Source organism: Narcine bancroftii, chromosome 4 (assembly GCF_036971445.1).
Source record: "Narcine bancroftii isolate sNarBan1 chromosome 4, sNarBan1.hap1, whole genome shotgun sequence".
Classification (NCBI taxonomy): Eukaryota; Metazoa; Chordata; class Chondrichthyes; order Torpediniformes; family Narcinidae; genus Narcine; species Narcine bancroftii.
The window spans coordinates 7758997-7780921 of record NC_091472.1 but is presented as its reverse complement, the minus strand read 5'-3'; the positions used below and the strand labels follow the sequence as shown (position 1 = coordinate 7780921).

The 21925-nt window shown below is 47.6% G+C and overlaps 1 protein-coding gene across 6 annotated transcripts in view; it reads left to right on the top strand.

Annotated features, from left to right (window-relative positions):
- The window catches only part of adgrg6 (adhesion G protein-coupled receptor G6), a 174685-nt gene that overhangs the window by 139829 nt on the left and 12931 nt on the right, over positions 1-21925 (top strand). For all 6 annotated transcript variants that reach the window (XM_069930713.1, XM_069930716.1, XM_069930712.1 and 3 more), the window contains 8 exons: positions 578-626; positions 3101-3207; positions 5236-5363; positions 8214-8482; positions 9320-9431; positions 14108-14391; positions 16926-17027; positions 20177-20326. In XM_069930713.1, the coding sequence (XP_069786814.1) occupies positions 578-626; positions 3101-3207; positions 5236-5363; positions 8214-8482; positions 9320-9431; positions 14108-14391; positions 16926-17027; positions 20177-20326 (1201 nt within the window). The remainder of the gene's footprint in view (positions 1-577; positions 627-3100; positions 3208-5235; positions 5364-8213; positions 8483-9319; positions 9432-14107; positions 14392-16925; positions 17028-20176; positions 20327-21925) is intronic.

The window sequence follows — 21925 nt, the reverse complement described above, 5'->3', positions numbered from 1 at the left end:
CAAAATACAACCTTTTGGAACAGAAATGAGGAGGGATTTCTTTACCCAGAGGGTGGGAAATCTGTGGAATTCATTGTCATGGTCGGCTGTGGAGGCCACATCATTGGGCATATTTGAGACAGGATGGGAATAGTGAAAATTGGGTTGAAAAAGGATTGTAAATTTGACCATGATAGAATGGCAGGAAGGACCTAATGGGCTGAATGACCTAATTCCAATTCTCTGTCTTGCAGGGGTGGCCAACCTTTTAATTTTTAATGTAGACACATAGCATGATAATTTCGGCCCATACCGGCGTGTAGGTTAATTGGGCGGCATGGACTCGTGGGCCGACATGGCCTGTTACCGTGCTGTATGCCTACCTTAAAAATGGAAAGGTTGGCCACCCTTGCCTTATGGTTTAATTTGGCAACATCTGTCGTACTGAAACACAGCTTGACTTGCCTGGATAGCACACAAAACAACGTTTTTCACTTATAGCTCAGGATGTGACAATAAACAGTGCAATGCTTGAAAAGATGTTGCTTTCAACACTGACGGATGCGTGAACTCACTTCTCAATTCTCGTCTCTTTCAGCTGGAGACCTCCAAGATGCATTGTGCCTTCTGGGATTTTGCATTGAAAAGTAAGTATTGACCATTACAAAGGGCTCGGGCCCAAACACTCTAGATGCTACATGACCTGCTGAGTTTGCCCAGCACTTCCATGAACGTGGCTCCAGCGTCTGTAGATGCTCTGGTTCAACTCCAGTTACAGGGTAGGGGGGGCCTCAAACTGGGGCGCAATGAAGAGGCTTCACTTGGAGGACGGGCTACAGTTCTGGGCTCCTTATTTAAGAAAGGATGTGCTGGCATTGGAGAGGGTTCAGAGAAAATTCCCAAGAATAATCCTTAGAATGAAGGGATTAGCATGTGAAGAACATTTGTCATCCCTTGGACCGGACTCCTTGGTGTTCCCAAGAATGATGGGAGAGAATCCTTGCAAAAGCATTTTGAATGTTGGAAGGCCTGGACAGAGCCAATGTGACCAAGTTGTTTCCCATGGTGAGGGGTTTGAAGACAAGTGGTCTCAACTTAAGCGCCCATTTAAAACAGAGATGAGAGGAATTTCTTCAGCCAGAAAGTAGGGAACCTCTGGAATTTTCTGCCATGGGCAACTGTGGAGGCCAGGTCTTTGAGTATAGGAACAAGGATACCTTACTGCAGCTGTACAGGGCCTTGGTGAGACCACACCTGGAGTATTGTGTGCAGTTTTGGTCACCTTATCTAAGGAAGGATGTTCTTGCAATGAAGGGAGTGCAGAGGCGATTCACCAGGCTGATACCTGGAATGGCAGGAATGACTTAGAAGGTAAGATTGCGCAAATTAGGATTGTACTCGCTGGAGTTTAGAAGATTGAGAGGGGATCTCATAGAGACCTATAAAATTCTGGCAGGACTGGACAGGATGGATGCAGATGGGATGTTTCCAAGGATGGGAAAATCCAGAACCCGGGGCCATGGTTTGAAGATAATAGGCAAACCATTTAGGACCGAGATTAGGTGGAATTTCTTGACCCAGAGAGTGGTGAATCTGTGGAATTCATTGCCACAGAGGGCAGTAGAAGCAGGTTCATTAAATCTATTTAAGAGGGAATTAGATCTATTTCTTTCAGTATAAGGGTATTAAAGGTTACGGAGAGAAGGCGGGGACGGGGTACTGAACTTTAAGATCAGCCATGATCTCGTTGAATGGCGGAGCAGGCTCGAAGGGTCGAATGACCTACTCCTGCTCCTATCTTCTATGTTTCTATGTTTCTATGTTGGGTGTATTTAAGGGAGAGATTGTTAGGTATCTGAATAGTCAGGGTATCAAAGGTTATGGGGAGAAGGCAGGAGAGTGAGGCTGAGTGGGAGAGTGGAGCAGCTCGTGATAGAATAGCAGAGCAGATTCGACGAGACGAATGGTGTACGTCTTCTCCAATATCTTATGGCTTAGCTTTAAAATGAGAGGGTAAAGATTTAAAAGTGGGCCTAGGGGCACCTTCTTCACTCAGAGGGTGGTGGGTGTATGGAACAAACATCCAGGGGAAGTGGTGGTGGTGATATTAGTCAAGTTTAATGTCATCTGATCGCATAAATACAACCCGATGAAACAGCGTTCTCCGATCCTCGGTGCAAAACACACAGACACACACCCAGACATAACACACATACAGACAGACAATACATATTCAGGATAAGTATTCATCTATAGAAACAATAAATAAATAAAGGTAGTGAAACATGAAATCTGCAGACACGGGGGTTGAAGTAAAGACACAATGCTGGAGAAACTCGGCAGGTCAAACTATATAGCAAAGGTAAAAGTACATTACTGATGTTTTGGGCTTGAGCCCTTCATCAAGGTATGGAAAAATGTTGGTAGGCATCCGAACAAAGAGTAGGGCTGGGGGGAGGTCGCAAAGGCAGGATATGATAGGTGGAGAAGGGAGGGAGGGGATAGCAGCGTTCAAGGGGAGGAGGGATGGCTGGGTGATGGGAGGGGGAAGGGAGAGAGGAGAACTGGAAAGGGGAGGGGAAGGGGAAACAGGTTTGCAGAAACTGGAAAAGTCAATGTTAATGCCATTTGGATAGAGAGGGCCCAGGCTTAAAATCAGGTGTCTTTCCTCCAGTTTGCGGGTGGTCTTGGTGGGACAGTGCATCAGGCCATGGACAGACTTGTGAGTGTTGGAGCGTGACACAGAACAGAAATGGTTGGCCACTGGGAGGTCTCTGTCACTGGTGCGGACAGAGTGAAGGTGCTCAGTGAAGCCATCTGCCAATCTGCGTGCAGTCTCTCCGATGTAGAGAAGGCCACAAAGGGGGCAGTCCTGCAGATGCACAAGTGAAGTGTTGCTTCACTTGAAAGGTTTGTTTGGGGCCCCAGACCGTGATGAGGAAAGAGGTGTGGGCATTTTGTAGAAATTGGAGTTAGTATGAGCAGTTTGTTTGGTCATTTGAAGGACGCTTGGGCTGGTAGACAATGGGGAAGTTTTGAGGGGCATGGGATGAAGTGCGGGGTCATGGGTGAGCATCCAGGTTCTCATGGAGGACTCATGTTTTGACTTCTCCCCCGGTAGATGGCAGCGGTGGCTGGAAAACAGATGGATGTTGGGCTGATCCCAAGTCTGGAGCCAATGAAACCATCTGCTTCTGTAACCACCTCACGCACTTTGGAGTCCTGATGGTAAGGACCCTCATACAGAGGGCCATCCTCGGCGCTGGGACATTAGGGTCTTCTGATTTTCCCAGGGTGCTGGCGTGTAGGGTGGGACAATGGGCCTGCATGCGGGGAATGGGCCTCATGGAGTCCATGGATCTTTGATAGGCTATTTGGAGGTCTGGGGTTTGGGGTGGAGGGGGAAGGGGAGAGAGGTTGAGTGTTCTGAGACCTTGTTTGGATGGATTGTATCCTGAAGGATGCAGGAATGCGAGGGCTTTCTGTAGCTTGAGATGGCAACAGTCAGCCTCTGGTGCCAAGCAGCTTGGTTTTGGGTGGAGTATCCCATGAGGCTTCACGGTACTGGAGCTTCCTGTTTCCCAATTCCAGATCCTGTGCTCCGGGTGAAGAACATTCTCCTCACCTCCTTCCAAGGCTGCTGCTCAGCCTGGGAGGGAAAGTGGGGGCCACCACCTCTCATGCACCTCCCCAGGGCCCTATCGTGGCACTCAATAGTTCCCAGGATGCAAGCCTAACTGTTGTCAATGGCAGGGGCCGAGAATCTGGTCGGAGATTGGTGTCAAAACAACGGTGACGAGGGTGTCGGAGGGTCTTGAGGCACCGAGGGATTCCTAATGTTACGAGGGTTTGGAACCAAGGGAAGGGGTGAGCAAGGAGTTGCAATCTGGATATGGGACCTCAGGATGACCAACAGTCCCGAGATCACAGGGGCATGAGAGGCAGTGAGATCCATCACCACTTTGTTTCTGAAGTGACTCTTGTTCTCGTGTTAATAATCTGACTGGAGGCCTGCGATTAGTGGTATGCCTCAGGGATCATTGCTGGGTCCATTGTTGTTTGTCACCTGTATCAACAGTTTGAAAGACGATGCGATAAATTGGTTCTCTATGTTTACAGTTGAAACTAAAGTTGGAGGTGTTGCAGGCAGCAAAGAAGGTTGCAGAGGGCTGTAAAATGGCAGATGGAGTTTAATGCAGACAAGTGGGAGATGTTGCATTTTGGAAGGACAAACCAAGAAAGGACACGCACAGTGAATGGTCGGTCACTGAGGAGTGCGGTAGAACAGAGGGATCTGGGAATACAGATACACAATTCCCTGAAAGTGGCGTCACAGGTGGATAGGGTCATGTTAAAAGGTTTTGGCATATTGACCTTCATAAGTCAAAGCACTGACTAGAGGAGTTGAGATGTTATGTTGAAGAGGTACATTGGTGAGGGCCAAATTTGGAGTATGGTGTGCAGTTTTGGTCACCTAACTACAGAAAAGTTATCAATAAGTTTGAAAGAGTACCAAGAAGGTTTACGAGGATGGTGCCCGGACTTCAGGAGCTGAGTTGCAGAGAAAGGTTAAACTGGTTAGGGCTTAATTTCCTGAAGTGTAGAAGAATGAGGGAAGATTTGATAGACCTACACAAAATTATGAGGGATAAATAGAATTAATGTGAGTCTGCTTTTCCAACCAAGGATGGATGAACTAGAGGGCATGGGTTAAGGCTGAAAGAGCATTCCAGGCACCCACCACTCTCTGTGTTAAAAATAAATGAGCCCTGACATCTCCCCTATGCTTTCCTTTTCTCACCTTAAACTGATGTCTTCAGGTGTGTTTCCTACACGCGTGGTGGGGAAAAAAGGTGCTGGTTGTCTACCTTAACTATGTCTCTCATAATCTTCTACACCTCTATTATGTCTCCAGATCCAATGATAGGTGTCAGCCATGAAGGACTGAGATGTAGAGATGATTCTTCACTCTGAGAGTTATGAACCTATGGATCACCCTAGCATAGAGAGTTTTTGAAGCCGGCTCATGAGATATATCCAAAAGAGACAGGGCCCCTACTGGTTGAAGGGGGGTGTGGGGAGAAAGCAGGGGCTGGGGTTATAAGATCAGTGATGAATCAGAGTTAGAATTTGTGCTCACAAACAAGTCATGAAATTGAGTGTTTTGCGGCAGCGTCATAGGGCATACATTCATATTATGAGTGTCAGATCAGGCTCGAAGAGCTGAACGGCCTTCCCTTGCTGTGATTCTTGCAGGACATCTCGAGGACAGCTCCGCAGCTGGACATGGTCAACATCAGGATCCTGACCTTCATCACTCACATTGGGTGTGGGATTTCAGCCATCTTCTCAGCAACCACGCTCCTCACCTACGTGGCCTTCGAGTGAGTAAGGCCAAGCTCCTGTGGATGGAGATGGGGTGATATGTCCTCACGGGTTTTGGCCCAGCAAGGAAGGGGTTAACAGGTGGGGGAGTGGGGGCTGTTGTGACCTGGACCAGCAGCAATTGAAATTCACCAGGACAATGGTATCTTCAAAACAAGAATTTTTATTTATAACTATTAATAACATAACACTTCTTACTTACTCTAAGCTTTAATCTAACTTAACCCCATTAAGCACAAATGCACGTGTGTGCGTGTGTGTGCGTGTGTGTGTGTGTGTGTGTGTGTGAGAGAGTGAGGCAGATCCCAAAACCATTACAGTTTGGGCACGATCATAAAAAGAATACATTTTTAAAGTTCAATCAGTTTTGTGTTGAAACTCAGATTCTTTAAATTGTTGTTCAAAAGCAATTATGGAGTAGGTGTGAGGCCTCAGACTTCTTAAAACTCACAAACTCTTGTAGAGTTGTTTTTAGAGAATTGATTCTTCATACAAATGATTTCCATCTTTTGCATGGAGGTTTCTGAACTTGTGTTTACTTCCATGATGATTCATAACCCCCAGCAAGGTTTACCTGAAGTGACCATGCAAAAGTGAACACTGTGAAACTGTCCTCTTTTCAAAGAGACAGCTGAAGTGGCCCTTCCTTGCCACTGATTTGTGTATCTTCCATGGTAAAAAGAATACACCAAGGACAGTACCTCTTTCACTAGAGGCCTGCTGTATTTCTGACCTCAGATGTTTCTTGGTGCAATATTAAAAATGTCTTTCTGAAATGCCTTTTTCACGTGACATCACTGTTGTCTTTGAAGTTTCTTCAAACCATTTCAGAAGCAAATGACTCTTCTGTCTACTGGCCATTGAACCAAACATCCTCTTTGTGTACACAGGTGCTTCTCCTTCGCAAACACTATTGTTCCAGCAATTGAATAAACCATTCAATTCTAATTGTTATTGGTCTGTTTTCCAGGCAGTAGAGGCAGGTTCATTAAATCTATTTAAGAGGGAATTAGATCTATTTCTTCAGTATAAGGGTATTAAAGGTTACGGAGAGAAGGCGGGGACGGGGTACTGAACTTTAAGATCAGCCATGATCCCGCTGAATGGCGGAGCAGGCTCGAAGGGTCAAATGACCTACTCCTGCTCCTATCTTCTATGTTTCTATGTTTCTAATCGGTCTCCAAAAATGGCTTCTCCCTATGTAATTGTATGTAACTGTGTCCCTGTCCACCTACAAAGCCTTTCCTAAGAAATATATATAATTTTCTTAAAGATTAATAATAACACAATTCCATCGCAGGGGCCATATTCAACCTTTAACCCTCTGCTCTAGGTTGGAGATGAGCTGGATATATAAACCTTTCCCATCCAAATACCTTTCCAAATGTCTTTTAAATTTAAATTTCTTTAATTAAATTTTAATTTAAAAAATGAATTAAACTTTTTAAAAAATTTAGACATACAGCATGTTAACAGGCTCCACTTGCATCCACACCTCCTCTTTCACCACCATTCGAGGCCCCAAACAGTCCCGTGAATCAGCAAGGATCACCTACTACAACTGGTGCTCCTGCTGTGGTCCCCTCTACGTTGGGGAATCTGCGGGGATCACCTACTACAACTGGTGCTCCTGCTGTGGTCCCCTCTACGTTGGGGAGTCAGGACGTAGACTGGGAGATTGCTTTGTGGTGTTCCTTGGCTCTTGTCAGCCATAATAGTGGGGATCTCCCAGTGGCCACCCATTACAATTTCCTATTCCGTTCCCTTTGCTGACACGATCGCCCATGGTTTGTCTCATGCACTGCCAGATTGAGACCACCTGCAAATTGGAGGAGCAACATCTCATCTTCAATCAGGGCACCCTCCAAATGGATGGCATTAACAGTGACTTGTCCTGTTTCTGTTAACCCATCCCTTCCATCTTTTTACCCATGTTTTCTTTCCTCTAGTTCTGTCTGTCTGTCTGTATCTCTCTCTTCCATTTTCCCACTGTCTCCTTACACAGTGCCAAAATTAATTCTCATGTTTTCATTCATCACATCCAATTAACACATTATGTCTGTCAGTCTGTACTCCTCCCCCTTCCAGTCACTAGTGTCGCAAGGGGGGGTGCAGACTGCAACAGGTGTCACCATCTGAGGGGATGTCAAGGTCCAAATTTATCCCGCCTGCAACCCGATTAGTGTATACATATGCCCGATTCGTTGTAGACGGACGCTTGATTTCCCTTAGACATAAGCCCAATTCATTGTAGATGGACACTTGATTCACTGATTTGCCGAGGATAGATGCCCAATTCATCATAGATGGCCCGATGTCCGGATGCCCCCCGCAAACCCACCCTGTTCAGGGCGCTGCACCTCTCCCCTCCACCCCGTCCAGCGATGTGTATGGTTTGGTGTGAGAGGAGGTCCAGGTGGGGGGATGGGGGGGAGAAGGTGGGGATGACACCAACCCTAGTGACACCACTGCTTTCCCCTTTTCTTTGCCCAGCCTTTAATTCAGACGTCTGTCTTTTGTCTAATCATACCTTGAGGGCGGGCTCAGGCTGAAATGTTGGTTATGTTCCTTTCCCTCTTAGGAAGCTGTGCAGACTGGCTGACCTCCTTCAGCATTTCTGTGGGCTTTTCCTACCATCACAGCATCTGCAGACGTTCGCGTTTCAAACCATAAACCCTTCCTCTCTGCCCTGCCTGCCTGTGACTGGGAGAGATGTAGAGCTGGGTAGAACATAAAGAGCTGGCAAGCAGCATGTCTTGCTGAGTTGAGCTTGTGAAGTTAAAGGTGAATTCACCACCTTCACCACCCCCCATCTCCTCCCTCCCTCGAACCCTCCCCATCTTCTGCAGGAAACTGAGGCGGGATTACCCATCAAAGATCCTGATGAATCTCAGCACTTCTCTCTTCTTCCTCAACTTCACCTTTCTGATCGATGGCTGGCTAGCGTCTTTCAACGTCTTTGGGCTGTGCGTCACTGTGGCCGCCCTCCTCCACTTCTTCCTGCTTACCTCCTTCACCTGGATGGGACTGGAGGCTATTCACATGTACATCGCTCTTGTGAAGGTCTTCAACACCTACATCAGGAAGTACATTCTCAAATTCTGCATCATTGGTTGGGGTAAGTCATGTCGGTAAGGCAGCTGGTCGTTTGTACCGCCTGTTCCACCTGCATCGCTGTTCCATCTGTTCACCTGCTCTGCCTGCTTCATCTGTTCCTTTGTTCCCCCTTGTCCACTTGTCCCTCCGTTCCGCCTGTTCCTCCGTTCCACCTGCACCTCCATTTCATGTATTCCCCTGCTCTGCCTGTTCTCATGCTCCACTGATCCCCCATTCGACCTGTTCCTCTGTTCCTGTTCCACCTGTTCGTCAGTTTCTCCTGTTCCTCTGTTCCACCTTTTCCCTTGATCTACTTGTGCCTTTACGGCCAGTGCCTCAGATCTGCCTGTACCTCTGTTCCTCTGTTTCTCTATTCTGTCTGTTCTCTCTTCCACCTGTTCCCCATTTCCATTTGTCCTTCTGTTCTGCTGTTCTACCTGTTACCAAATTTGGCTATTTCTTTGTTCCACCTATTCATGTTTCAGCTGACATCACACCAACTCACATTACCTTGCACCGTCACGTACCATCCAGACACTTGCCGGGCCTACATCCTAGTGTCTCCATGCAACATTGCATGCTGGGCAGTGGTTCTAGGTGGTGACACCCTTACCTTCCCCAGACTATGGGGATAGGGACTAAATCCTGATTTTGCCCACAACACTGATATCCTGAGTTTAGAAATGAACCAAGTGAAGCAGGCAAAGTGAGAGAGCCCTCCTGAAGGAGTTTGGTCAAAATGACCACACCACACCAGAGGCACTGATCTTCTCCTGGCTTGGCCGAGGAGATGACCTCTCAATCTCCCCTCGCTGTCATGAATGTTGGAGAGTGGGTTGATTGTGTTCTTCTCCCACAGGATTGCCTGCGCTGATGGTGTTGATCGTTCTGGCAATCAATAGCAAGAATCGGAACATCTATGGCATATCAGTGTACGGCAAGGACAGCACCGACAGTGGAACCACCGAATTGTGAGTTGCTCCTCTTCTTGGGAGGTCTCCCATCCATGGGGGTGTGGGTGGGGCAAGGGGGTGGGGGAGGGTGTAATCTGCTTCCACTAAGGATTGCCGGGGTCTGCGGCAACCTACGAGGCTTACAAGTGACCCCCCACGTTGGGCAGGAGCAGACCAACTTCTTACAGAGAGTGTGGGATTTGAACCTCCGTCCCGATCGCTGGTGCTGTGAAGGCATGGCACAAAATGCTACCCCAACCGGGCCACCCATAATTTTGTAGATCTCTATAAGTCTCCTCTCATCCTTCTTCGCTCCAAAGAGAAAAGTCCCAGCTCTGCCAACCTTGCCTCATAAGACATATTTCCCAATCCAGGCAACATCCTGGTAAATCTCCTCTGCACCCTCTCCATAGCTTCCACATCCTTCCTGTAATGAGGTGACCAGAACTGAATACAATACACCAAGTGTGGTCTCACCAGAGATTTATAGAGTTGCACCATCACCTCATGACTCCTGAACTCAATCCTCAACTGTTGACATTCAGCATTGCACAGGCCTTCTTAACCATCCTATCAACATGTGCGGCATCCTTGAGCAATCTATGGATTTTGACCCCAAAGTCCCTCTGTTCTTCCACACTGTTAAGAATCCTGCCATTAACCATGTACTTGGCCTTCAAATTTTAACTTCCAAAATGCATCACTTCGCCTTTATCCGCCCGACTCTGCATCCTGTCAATATACTGTTTGTAACAGCCTTCAACACTATCCATAACTCCTCCAACCTTTGTATCATTCCCAAACCTCCTGACCTATCCTTCCACTTCTTCATCTAGGTCATGTATAAAATTCTCAAAGAGCAGGGGTCCCAGATCAGATCCCTAAGGAATTCCTCTAGTCACTGACCTCCAGGCAGAATACATCCCATCTCTGCTTTCTCTAGGCAAGGGAATTCTAGATTTAGATTTCAGATTTATTGCCAGAGCACGTACATGGCATCACATACAACCCTGAGATTCCTTTTTCCTGTGGGAGCGGCAGATTTACCACTAATTGGTAGTGCAAAAAATAAACTGTGCACGGTGTGAACATGTAAACAAACAAAGAACTGTAAACAAACTGACTGGGCAATACAGGGAGAGCAAAGAAAATCAATAAAGTGCACAAGTAAGAGTTCTTAAATTGGTCCCTGATTGAGTTTGCCATTGAGGAGTCCAATGGCTGTTCCTGAACCTGGTGGTGTGAGTCTTGTGGCACCTAGATCTCTTTCCTGATGGAAGCAGTAAGAACAGAGCATGTGCTGGGTGGTGTGGATCCATATAGAGCACATCTACAACCCTATCTTCAATTTCTTTGTTACCGTCTCAAAGAAACTCAATTCAGCTCATGAAGCATTACCTTCTCCTTTTAAAGCCATGAGAAGATTTCTCTAAATGCTCAATATTGAAATATTCAGAGCCTCAAGGAATTAGTTACTGAGGAAAATCTATAGGCCACATGCCTGGAAATCGAAGGATGAATATTCAAGTCATGTCGTGTAGTTTTGGTAATGAATCTCCAACCACATCTGCTCGATGCGTCACAGGTAGATAGGGTTGTGAAGAGAGCTTTTGGCACGTGGGTATTCATAAATCAATGCCTTAAGTTGAGGAGTTGGGATATTATGGTAAAAGTGAGGCCAAATTTGGAGTATTGTGTGCAGTTCTGGTCACCTAACTGCAGGAAGGATATCATTAAGGTTGAAAGAATGCAGAGATTTACCAGGATGTTGCTCGGACTTCAGGAACTGAGTTAGGACTGTATTCCCTGGAGCGTAGATGAATGAGGGGAAGATTTGAAAGAGGTAAACAAAGTTATGATGGGTGGAGATAGAGTGAAAGTAGTCAGCTTTTTCCACTGAGGGTAGGTGGGATACAAATCAGGGGATGTGGATTAAGGGTGAAAGGTGAAATGTTTAATTGGGAATTCGGGGGGGTGTGGGGGGGAGTTTCTTCACACAGAGAATGTGGAATGAGCAGCAAGCGGAGGTGGTGGATGCAGGCTCGATTTTGATATTGGACAGGTGCGTGGATGTGAGGGGTATGGAGGGATAGGGTCCGGGTGCAAGTTGGTGAGATAGAGTAAAACATGCTGAGAAGCTGGAAGAATTCAGCCAGAATTCAGTCGGAGAACAGTTTGGGGCCTGAGCCCGGAATAAGCAGAATGAGCCAGAAGCAGGAAATCACGGTGGCGGCTGGGAGAGGAGTCCAGACCAACACAAGGTGTTAACTGGACATGATAAGGGAATTGATTAAATCTGTGTGAAAGGAGACAGGGAAGAGAGCTGGGGGAAAGCGATGGGGGAAGAAGCGAAGGGTGGTGGGGGGGGAGGGAGGGTTTAAGGAAAGCCAGAGAAATCAATATTAATGCCATCTGGTTGGAGGGTGGCCAGTCAGATGTTGAGGAGCTGGTCCTCCAATTTGCAGGAGGTCTCAACCTGGCAGTGCGTGAAACCATGGACAGTCATGCCAGCAAGGGAATGGGATGGAGGATTTGAAGTGGGTGGTCATCGGGAGATCCACGTTATTGCAAGATACCCAACAAAGCGATCTCCCAGTCTGTGCAGTCTCTCTGACGTAGAGGAGGCTGCAACGGGAGCACCAGACGCAGTAGACGACTCCTGCAGATTCACAAGTGCTTCACACAGAAGGACTGTTTGGGGCCATGAATGGTGATGAGGGAGGAGGATTGGGCGCAAGTGGAGCATCTCCTGTGGTCACAGGGGGAGGTCCCAAGGGGACGGTTGGTGGGAACTTTCATGTTTAATCCCATTCCCAGCTCACTTTCTTACAACTCATTTTTTGGTACTCTCTTCGACTGCGTGGATGGAGAGTAAACATTGAGTGGGCAATCCACCCTATCAGCACGTCTTTTGTGATGTGGGAGGAATCCAGAGCACCCAGAGGAAGCCCACGAGGACATGGGGAGGAACGTTACACGGAGAGTGGTGGGTGCCTGGATCGGGCTGCCAGGAGCAATGGTGGAAGCAGATGCAATTGCAGTGTTTAAGGATCTTCCAGACACAGTTTGTACATGCTCTGTGCTGCGATTGTCATATAAACACAGAAATGCTGGGGGAACTCAGCCAGTCTCACAGTGTCCATAAGATGTATCACCGACATTTCAGCCTTGAACTCAATAGACAATAGACAATAGGAGCTGGAGTAGGCCCTTCGGCCCGTCGAGCCAGCACCGCCATTTTATAGATCATGGCTGATCACTACCATCAGTACCCCTTTCCAGCCTTATCCCCATAACCCTGAACTCCTTTGCCCACTAGAGTCTTATCTAACTCTCTTTTGAACATAATCAGCGAATCCGCCTCTACCACCCTCTGTGGCAGAGCATTCCACAGATTCACACTTCTCTGGGAAAAAAATTTCTCATCTCCGTCCTAAAGGGCCTACCCTGTATTCTTAAACTATGCCCTCTAGTCCTCGTCTCCCCCATCATTGGGAACAAGTAATCCGACTTCACCCTGTCTATCCCCCTGATGATTTTGTATACCTCAATCATGTCCCCCCTCATCCTTCTAAACTCCATCGGATACAAGTCCAGTTTTTCTAGCCTTTCAGCATATGTCAACCCCGCCATCCCTGGAACTAACCTTGTAAATCTGTGCTGCACACCCTCTATAGCTAGTATGTCCTTCCTCAAAATTGGAGACCAGAACTGGACGCAATACTCCAGGTGGGGTCTCACCAGGGCCCTGTACAACTGCAGAAGGGCGTCTCTGTTCCTATACTCCAATCCCCTCTTTATGAAAGCCAATATGCCATTTGCCTTCTTCACAGCTTTCTGAACCTGCATGCTAGTCTTCAGTGACTGGTGAACAAGTACTCCCAGATCCATTTGCTCCTCCCCACTCCCTAGCTTGTCTCCATTTAAATAATGCTCAGCTTTCCTATTATTGCCCCCAAAATGGATAACCTCACATTTGCTCACATTGAACATCATCTTCCATTCAGTAGCCCACTCCCCCAACCTGTCCAAGTCCCTCTGCATTTTCCTGACATCCTCCTCACACCCCACACCGCCACCCAGTTTCGTGTCATCTGCAAATTTGCTCAAGTTATTAATAATCCCCTCATCCAAATCATTAACATAAATTACAAACAACTGAGGACCCAACACCGATCCCTGAGGCAATCCACTCGTCACATCCTGCCATTCTGAAAAGGACCCATTTACCCCAACCCTTTGTTTCCTATCTCTTAACCAATTTCCTATCCATGTCAGCACCTTACCTCCAATTCCATGCTCCCTGATCTTGCCCACTAGTCTCCCGTGCGGTACCTCATCAAAGGGCTTCTGGAAGTCCAAATACACCACATCCACTGGCTCTCCCGAGTCCACCCTCTTGGGAAAAAGCATGCAGAGTTTTTCAGAAAGGCTTCCCTTCTCCTCCCACCTTTTAATTTAGGCATCTGCCTGCTTTTACTCATAGCGTAAAGCAGGGCTCAAGTCCAAAACTTCAGTGATATATCTTTACCTCCTATGGACATTGTGAGACCTGCTGAAGTTCTCCAGCATTCCTGTGTTTTTATGGGGTCTATGGAATGTTCTGCAGAGTGCAAGCATGCACGTGATGGGCCAAATGGCCCCCTTCTGCGTACACAAAATCACGATTGCTTCTCTCTTTCTCCACCCTGCAGCTGTTGGATCAACGATCGCATTGTTTTCTACGTGACCTGCGTCTGCTATTTTGCGATCCTCTTCCTGATGAACGTGTCCATGTTCATCGTGGTGCTGATCCAAATCTGCGGAAGGAACGGGAAGAAGAGCCACCGCAACATGAGGGAGGAGGTCCTGCGAAACCTCCGCAGTGCCACCAGCTTGACGTTCCTCCTGGGGATGACGTGGGGCTTTGCGTTCTTCGCCTGGGGCCCACTGAACCTGATCTTCATGTACCTGTTCGCCATCTTCAACTCCTTGCAAGGTATCGCCGTTCTCTGAGTGAAACGCAAAAGCCTGCAGACACTGTGATTGTAGTAAAAACACACCAAAATTCTGGAGGAACTCACCCGTTCTTTTCAGTGTTGATATATTGCCAAAGCAGAAAGTCTCAGAATTCTGGCAGCGCTGGCTGGGGGAGAAATTCAGACCAACCAAAGGTGTTAATTGCCAGAGAAGTCAATATTAATGCTATTCGGTCCCATCCCATTCTCTTGCTGACATGACTGCCCACGGTCTCACGCAGTGCCAGACTGAGACCACCTGCAAATTGGAGGAGCAGCACCTCATCTTCTGATTGGTGCGCCCTCCCACTGAATGGCATTGATATCGACTTCTCTGGTTTTCATGAAACGCCACACCCCCAAACCCTCACTTCTGCCCCCGTCGCCTTCTCCCCCACCCCCAGCTCTGCCTCTCCCTTCTGCCTCCTTTCGTCTAAGCATGATCAATTCTTACCTCGTCCCTTATCCAACAAACACCCTTGTGTTGGTCTGGATTCCTCCCCCAGCGGCACTGTCTGAATTCTGGGCCTTCCCGAGATTTTCTGCTCTGGCTCTTTTTGCTTACTCCTTGAAGAAGGTCTCAGGCCCGAAACGTCGGTAACGCACCGTATAAGATGACCTTTGAAACACCCAAAGACCTGCCAAAAACAGGGGTCATCTTATAGGCCAGATACAAATCGTGACCTTACAATTCTACTCAAAAAACCACTCGATTGGTTCCATAACCCACACAGACCCCACCCTACAACAACTTTTTAAGCTACCAGAATATTAGAAAGAAATTTTTATTTGTAAAAAAGATCTAAAACCCTTCAAAATCAATCGTCTGAAGCAAAGAACTTGGCAAGCACCTGCAGTCTCACTGTTTCCGCTCTCATCGTGCAGGTCCCAGCCTGAATCTGAGGAGTCGGCTTCCGCTTCGCTGTCAGTCTCCCACAATAACTCATCCTCCATCCATTGCACTAGAGATACAGCACGGTGACAGGCCCTTCCAGCCCACAACCCTGTGCCGCCCAATTACACCCCCGTTGGCCTACAACCCACCCCCATCCCCAAACGCTTTTGAAGGGCGGGAGGAAACTGGAACCCCTGAAGAAAACCCAGGCAGACACGGGGAAAATGTACAGACAGCACTGGATTCGAACCTGAGCCGCTGGCGCTGAAATAACCCTGTTATTTTCACCCTGGGTGAAACGGTGCTGGGTGTCCACCCTAAAACCGCTCATGATTTGGCATGATTCAGAAAAAGAGGTGATAACAATAGAGGGATAGACAAATAAATATTCACAGAAGCCTTCTGAACCAATACATGTCAATGGGATTCAACATGGACTGTTGTCGCTTAGATGCAGTGACTCGAGCCCAAAGGATCTCAAAACCCAGCAGCAATAGATATTCACCAAGACAAATGGTTGCATAAACAAAAGTTGCTTTTAATTAGCTTTAAACATGAAAACAGAATCTCACTTGAAGTTAACTCTATTTTTAATTTACTTAACTTAACCCAACTTAATCCCCTTCTAATTTTAAGTGCACGTGTATGTAATGTGTATGCATAAATTTAGAAAAGTTCTTTGGTTCGCAGTCCAATCTCACTTCTCATTCCTCCAAGTTCACAGTATTTAACATGATTGAAGTTCACCAGGTTTTGGTGCTCGAAAGATAAATGGTTACCGCTCATGAAGGTTCTTGTAGGTTTTGTAGAGAGAGATGTGTTGTTTCAGGATTTCCACAACTGAGGTACCACCATTAGTCACCTCAGTGTCTTGCTGACGAAACTTGCCCCATCGGGGTTCTCCAGATGATAACCTCTTTCTTTCAGGTTAGCACAGAGTTCCTTTGTGTTTCTCTTATTCTAAGCGAAACACCAGACAGCCAGTACATTCAGCCATCCGCCACTCTGGAACTTCTATTTCAGTTCCAACAAGCTTCCTGCTTCAGTTTCAGAAAGCTTCTCTGTCTTATCCACAACTGGCTGAGATAACTTGTTTCACTCCTTTTCTCTCTTTCTCTCTCTCTCTCTCTCTCTCTCTCTCTCTCTCTCTCTCTCTCTCTAACTCTCTCTGACTCAGACTGTCAGAGACAACTTGGTTGACTGATTCCCTGTGCCTGCAAAAAAACACCTGACCTTCTCCATCAAACAACAGGAGACAGCCTTCTAATTCATCTGTTGCTCTTTTAGATAAACAAGAATCCATCAGTGACCTGAACACTCTTGTCAAAAGCCTTGCAAAAAGGTATCAAGAGACAGTATGTATCTTGCTGTTGCTTTGAAGACAATAGTCCATTCATTCAATTAACACCCACATGCAAAGTCTCCATAGGTATTCTTCACAGTTTCTGTCCATTCACTGTGGATATGTATTCTCCAGTATTTCAAATAAGATCTGTTTTAAAGAGTGTGTATGTAACCTACTCTAACTTTCCCAATTTATCTCCCAAAAATATTTCTATATATTCTGTCACAGTTTGAAGTGCATTGTTATAACCTAGACTTTCATCTCATTGGAAATAGGCTTCTTCATATTTGTCTTCCACTGTGCTATGAAGGAAAACGTACAGAAACAATGGAGGCGATACCTGTGCTGTGGCAGATTCCGACTCCCAGAAAACTCAGGTGGGTTCCGAGGGAAGCTCCAGTTTTCAATGGTTATTGGGGGAACAGAAGCGGACATTCAAATTTTTGGGCATCACTACTTCGGAGGCCCTTGCATGGACCCGTGAAGAAGCCTCCACTTCCTCAGGAGCTGGCGGAGGTTCGGTGTGTCATCGGTAACCCTGGTAAACTTCTACGGATGTCTAGTGGAAGGTGTGTGCTGACCGGCTACTTTATGGCCTGACGTGGGGGGGTTTGCGGGTGGCATCAATACCTCTGAGTGGAAAGCCCAGCAAAAGGTAGTGGACGCAGCCCAGTATGTCACAGGCAAAGCTTTCTCCACCCTTACAAGGAACATTGTACACGTTCTGTTCTCACTGCTGCCATCAGAAAGGAGGTACAGGTGCCACGAGACTTGTACCTTCAGGTTCAGAAACAGTTTTTACCACGACACCATCAGACTCTTAAACAGCAAACTCATTCAGCGACTCATGTAAGCACATTATTTGATACTGTATATTTATTTTCTACAGTTGCACCGTCAGTTTGTTTACATTTCTTTCCTTTGTTTATATTTCTTTCTTTGGTATACATATCTTCTTGAGTACAGTTTAGAAATTCTGCCGTGCTTGCAGGAGAAAGTATCTCAGGGTTGCATGGATGTCATATATATATGTACTCTGACGATAAATCTGAACATTCACATTGACTTTTCTCTCATACTGGGAAAGTGGCTTGCAGTGGTCGTGGTTCATGTCCCAAAGGACACCAAATGGCCAGGAATGGTCTCGTCTCAGGTCCAGACCTTGAGGTGACCTTGGTTCACTCAGTTAGGGAACTCAGGGTTGGCCCCCAAGGCTCGGAGGGGTGTCAGGAGAAACCAGCTCGGTTGGCTTCTCCCGAGTTCCATCTGGTTCGAAGTGGTCCAGCCTCTGCCTCGCACTTCCAGAGACCAGGGTTTGATCCTGACCTCGGCCGCTGCCTGGGCAGAGTTTGCACATTCTCCTCGAGAGGGTGTGGGTTGATGCTGAAGGCTCCAGTTTCCATTCTGTTCTATTCATGGTCAGGGGTGAATTGGCTGTGAGCAGTGATGAGAGAATCAGTGGGGGAAGAAGAGATGAACGGCACGATGAGAGAAAAGAGGGTGCAGGGAAGTAACTCATGGAATCATTGGGATTCAACCAAGTGGTGATGGGATGAATAGCCTCCTTTGTGGTAAGAAAATATGAGAAACCTTTTTCATTAAAAACATGAGATGATTTTGCTCTCAACCTATTAGACTTATAAAGCATGAACCTGTGGCAGACAGTCAATTGTTGTTAGACTTGCAGTGAAGGGGAGAGGGGATATGGAAGTGTGAGAGAGCTTCAGAAACTCCCTTTGAAGAGAGAAAGAAATCAGTTTCGACAAAGGGTTCCGACCCAAAATGTTGACTGATCACTTCTCCCTTCGGATGCTGCCTGATCCGCTGGACCCTCTCCAGCAGTGCATACGCACTTGAATGGAGACATGCGGGGAATTTTTATTTATTTATTTTAATATGGGACGGTGTGTGCCTGGGGTAGTGGAGGAGGCAGGTACGGCGTCACAGTTAGCATAGCGGTTCCTGGGAAGCTACTACAGGGTGGGCCAGCGACCCAGGTTTGAATCTGCCACCGTCTGTACGGAGTTTATACCTTCGCTCCGTGGCCTGCGAGGGTTTCCTCCCCCCTTCCAAAAACGAAGATTAATTCAGTGTAATTGCGCAGTGCGGGTCTCAATGGCTGGATTCTACCATGTTGGGAACAAAATTTTAAATTTTAAAAAAATGTAAAGAAATGTAAAAATATTAAATTATTAAAACTGCAGATGTTGGAATCGTGAGCAAACAATAAGAAGCTAGAGGAATTCATGGATCGGGTAACATCCACAGAGGGAGAGATGATTAAAAGATTTCTAGACAGACACACGAACAGGGAAGGAATTTTAATTTAGAGATACAGCTCGGTAATGGGGCCCTTCTGGACCATGAGGCCACAAAGCTAAAATACCAGAAGAATCAGAGGTGTACAAGATTATGAGGGGTTTGCATAGGGTGGGCAGCCTGGGGCGACAACAACAAATTCCATTGGACTGCATGGTTGGCGCTGCGGTCAGTGTAACACCGCTACATCACCAGAAATCGGGACCGGTGTTCAAATCCCGCCCTGTCTGTAAGGAGTTTGTACGTTCTCTTCATGTCCGCGTGAGTTTTCCCCAGGGACTTCTGTTTCCTCCCACCCTTTGAAATTGAGTGTAAATTGGGCAGCACAGATTCTTGGGCTGAAATGGCCTGTAACTGTGGTGTATTTCCACATTTAAATTAAAATTTAACATCCGCTTAAGGTGAGTGGAGGAAAGTTTAGAGGAGACGTTAGAGAGGTTGTTTTTTTTTTCCTTTTTATGCAGGGAGTGGCAGGTTGTGTGTAATGCATCGCCGGAGGTTGCTACAATAGGGACACGTAAAAGATGCTCGGACAGGCACACGGATGCAAGAAAAATAGAGGGGTATGGGTGTGAGGTGGGGAAGGGTTAGATTGTTGTGAGGTAGGTTTATGTAGGTCAGCACAACATCTTGGGCTGAAGGGCATGTAATGTTCGATGTACACCAATTAACCAACTATCCCTGTACATCTTGGAGCATGGGAGGAAATCAAAGCACTCCATGCAGACATGGGGGAGAATGGGCAAACTCCCTACAGAGAGTGATGGATTTGAACCAGCGAGTGCTGTAATAGCTAACCATGCCTTGGAATGGGACGATATGGATCTTGTGCAAGTGGAGAGTTGTAGTTTAATGTGGGAATCATGTTCGGCACAAAACCATAGATTGAAGGGGTTGACCCTGTGCTGTACTGATCTAACACTAAATTTTAAATTTAGATGTTCAGCACGGCAACAGGCCCTTTCGACCCATGAACCTGTGCCACCCAATTACACCCAATTAACCTTTCGTTTTGAAGGGTGGGAGCCTCCGGGAGGAAATCCATGCAGATGCTGGGAGAAAGTGCAAACTCCTTATAGACAGCACCGTATTGAACTCCAGTCGGTGGTGCCGTTTCAGTGTTGTGTTAACCATGCTGTTCATCCAGGCTAATCTTGCCGCCCTTCTATGTTAATGGTATTTATTTTTCCACCTCTCTTTCTTCCAGACTGGAGCCGGACAATCACGAACAACACCAAGAAAGTAAGCTCGGAAAACCTTGGCAAATCCCTGTCGAACAGTTCCATCGGCTCCAACTCTACCAGCTGGACGAGCAAGTTCAAGTCTGGATCTAGCCTCTTCAAAAGCAGCACCAAGGGTGAGGGACGAGAGAACCTCATCTCCTTGCCTGACCTTGGACCTCACTGACTAACCCTTCTCCAGACACTTTTGCCCTGGAGCACTGGACGGCCTCGGCTGGAGGGTCGGCACCCATGGAGAGCAAGAGGGCTGCTGGCATTCTGGCCTTCATCAGGGATGCCGAAGATGGGGGCAAATGGCTTGGATAAGGTGGGGGAGGGGGGAGGTGGGGAGGGGGGAGGGGAAAAGGGAAGAGCACAGGCTTACAGGTGACAGGTGGAGGGGGAAGGAGGTGGGAGGTGATAAGGGGTGGGGCAGAGGGCTGAGAGATGCTTTGTGAGAGGAGAAAGTTAGGTGCGGTGGGGAACTGGAGAAAGGGAGGTGTGGGTGATGGGCAGGGAACAGAGAAGGGAAGGGATCAGAAGGAAAGTGAGGGGGAGGGAGAAAACAGAGAGAGGGTGTAGAGGGTACTGGAAATTGGAGGTTGATGTTGATGAGACGACATCGATATTAAAGTCTCCGATTTCTGGTCGTCACCCCTTCTATCTCACTTTCTCTCATCCCTCTGAGTCCTCCCTTCTCTCTCTCTCCCCTGCTTGTCACGTATTCCTTCCAGCTCCCTACCCATTCCCTCCTCTCACAGAGCCTCTCTCTCAGCCCTCTGTCCCTCATCCTATCACCTCCTTCATCCTTCCCTTTTCTCCCTTCCCACTGGCATTCACCAATCTCCTGCTAGCATGTGCTCCACCTCCCCCTCCATCTCCCCATCCCCTCCCCGTCCCCCCTTCCCCTCTACCTTTCCCTTCCCTAAACCCCCCTGCCCCCTCCAGCTCCCCACTCCCTCCCCTTTCTCCTCCTTTCCACTTCCCCTCCTCTCCCCTTCCCTTTCCCCTCCACCCTCTCCCCAACCCTCCTTCCCCCCTGTCTCTTTTCCCTAAACCCCCTGCCCCCTCCACCTCCCATCTTCCCCTTCCCCTTCTCTCCCCTTCCCTCCTCCTTCCACTTCCTCTTTCCCTCCCCTTCCCCTTCCCCATCTCCCTTCTCTAAAACCCTGCCCCCTCCCCTTTCACCTCCTCTCCCCTTCTCCTCCCCTTCCCTCCTCTATCCCCTCCCCTCCATCTCATCTTTCCCTCCCCTCCCCTTCACCTCCTCTCCTCTTCCCTTCCCCTCCTCGTCCACCTCCACATCCTCCCCCTTTACCTCCCCTTCCACATCTTCTTATCCAGGCAACCACCCAATCTTTGGAACCCCTGATGAAGGGCTAGGCCCCAAACTGCTGACTTCCTCTTGCTCTCCACGGATGCTGCCTGAAATGTTGAGTTCCTCCAGTCCTTGGTGTATCGTTCCAGGTCTCCACCATCCGCACACTCCTTGTTTAACCCAACCTTTGCTCCCTTCTTCCATTCCAAAGATCTAAGTCATAGATAATTAGCCCACCCCCCCTACACAAACCAAAAGTTTACAGAGAAAACCTCTGACTGGGTCTCTTACTAAGAAGGGATAAGGAGACACTTTAAGAGAGTCACCCCAATGGCAAGAGGCATCAACCACCTCTTCATCCTGGGCGACGCCATTGCTGTTTCGCGCAACTTTATTCAAACAGCTGCTCTGAGCAAAG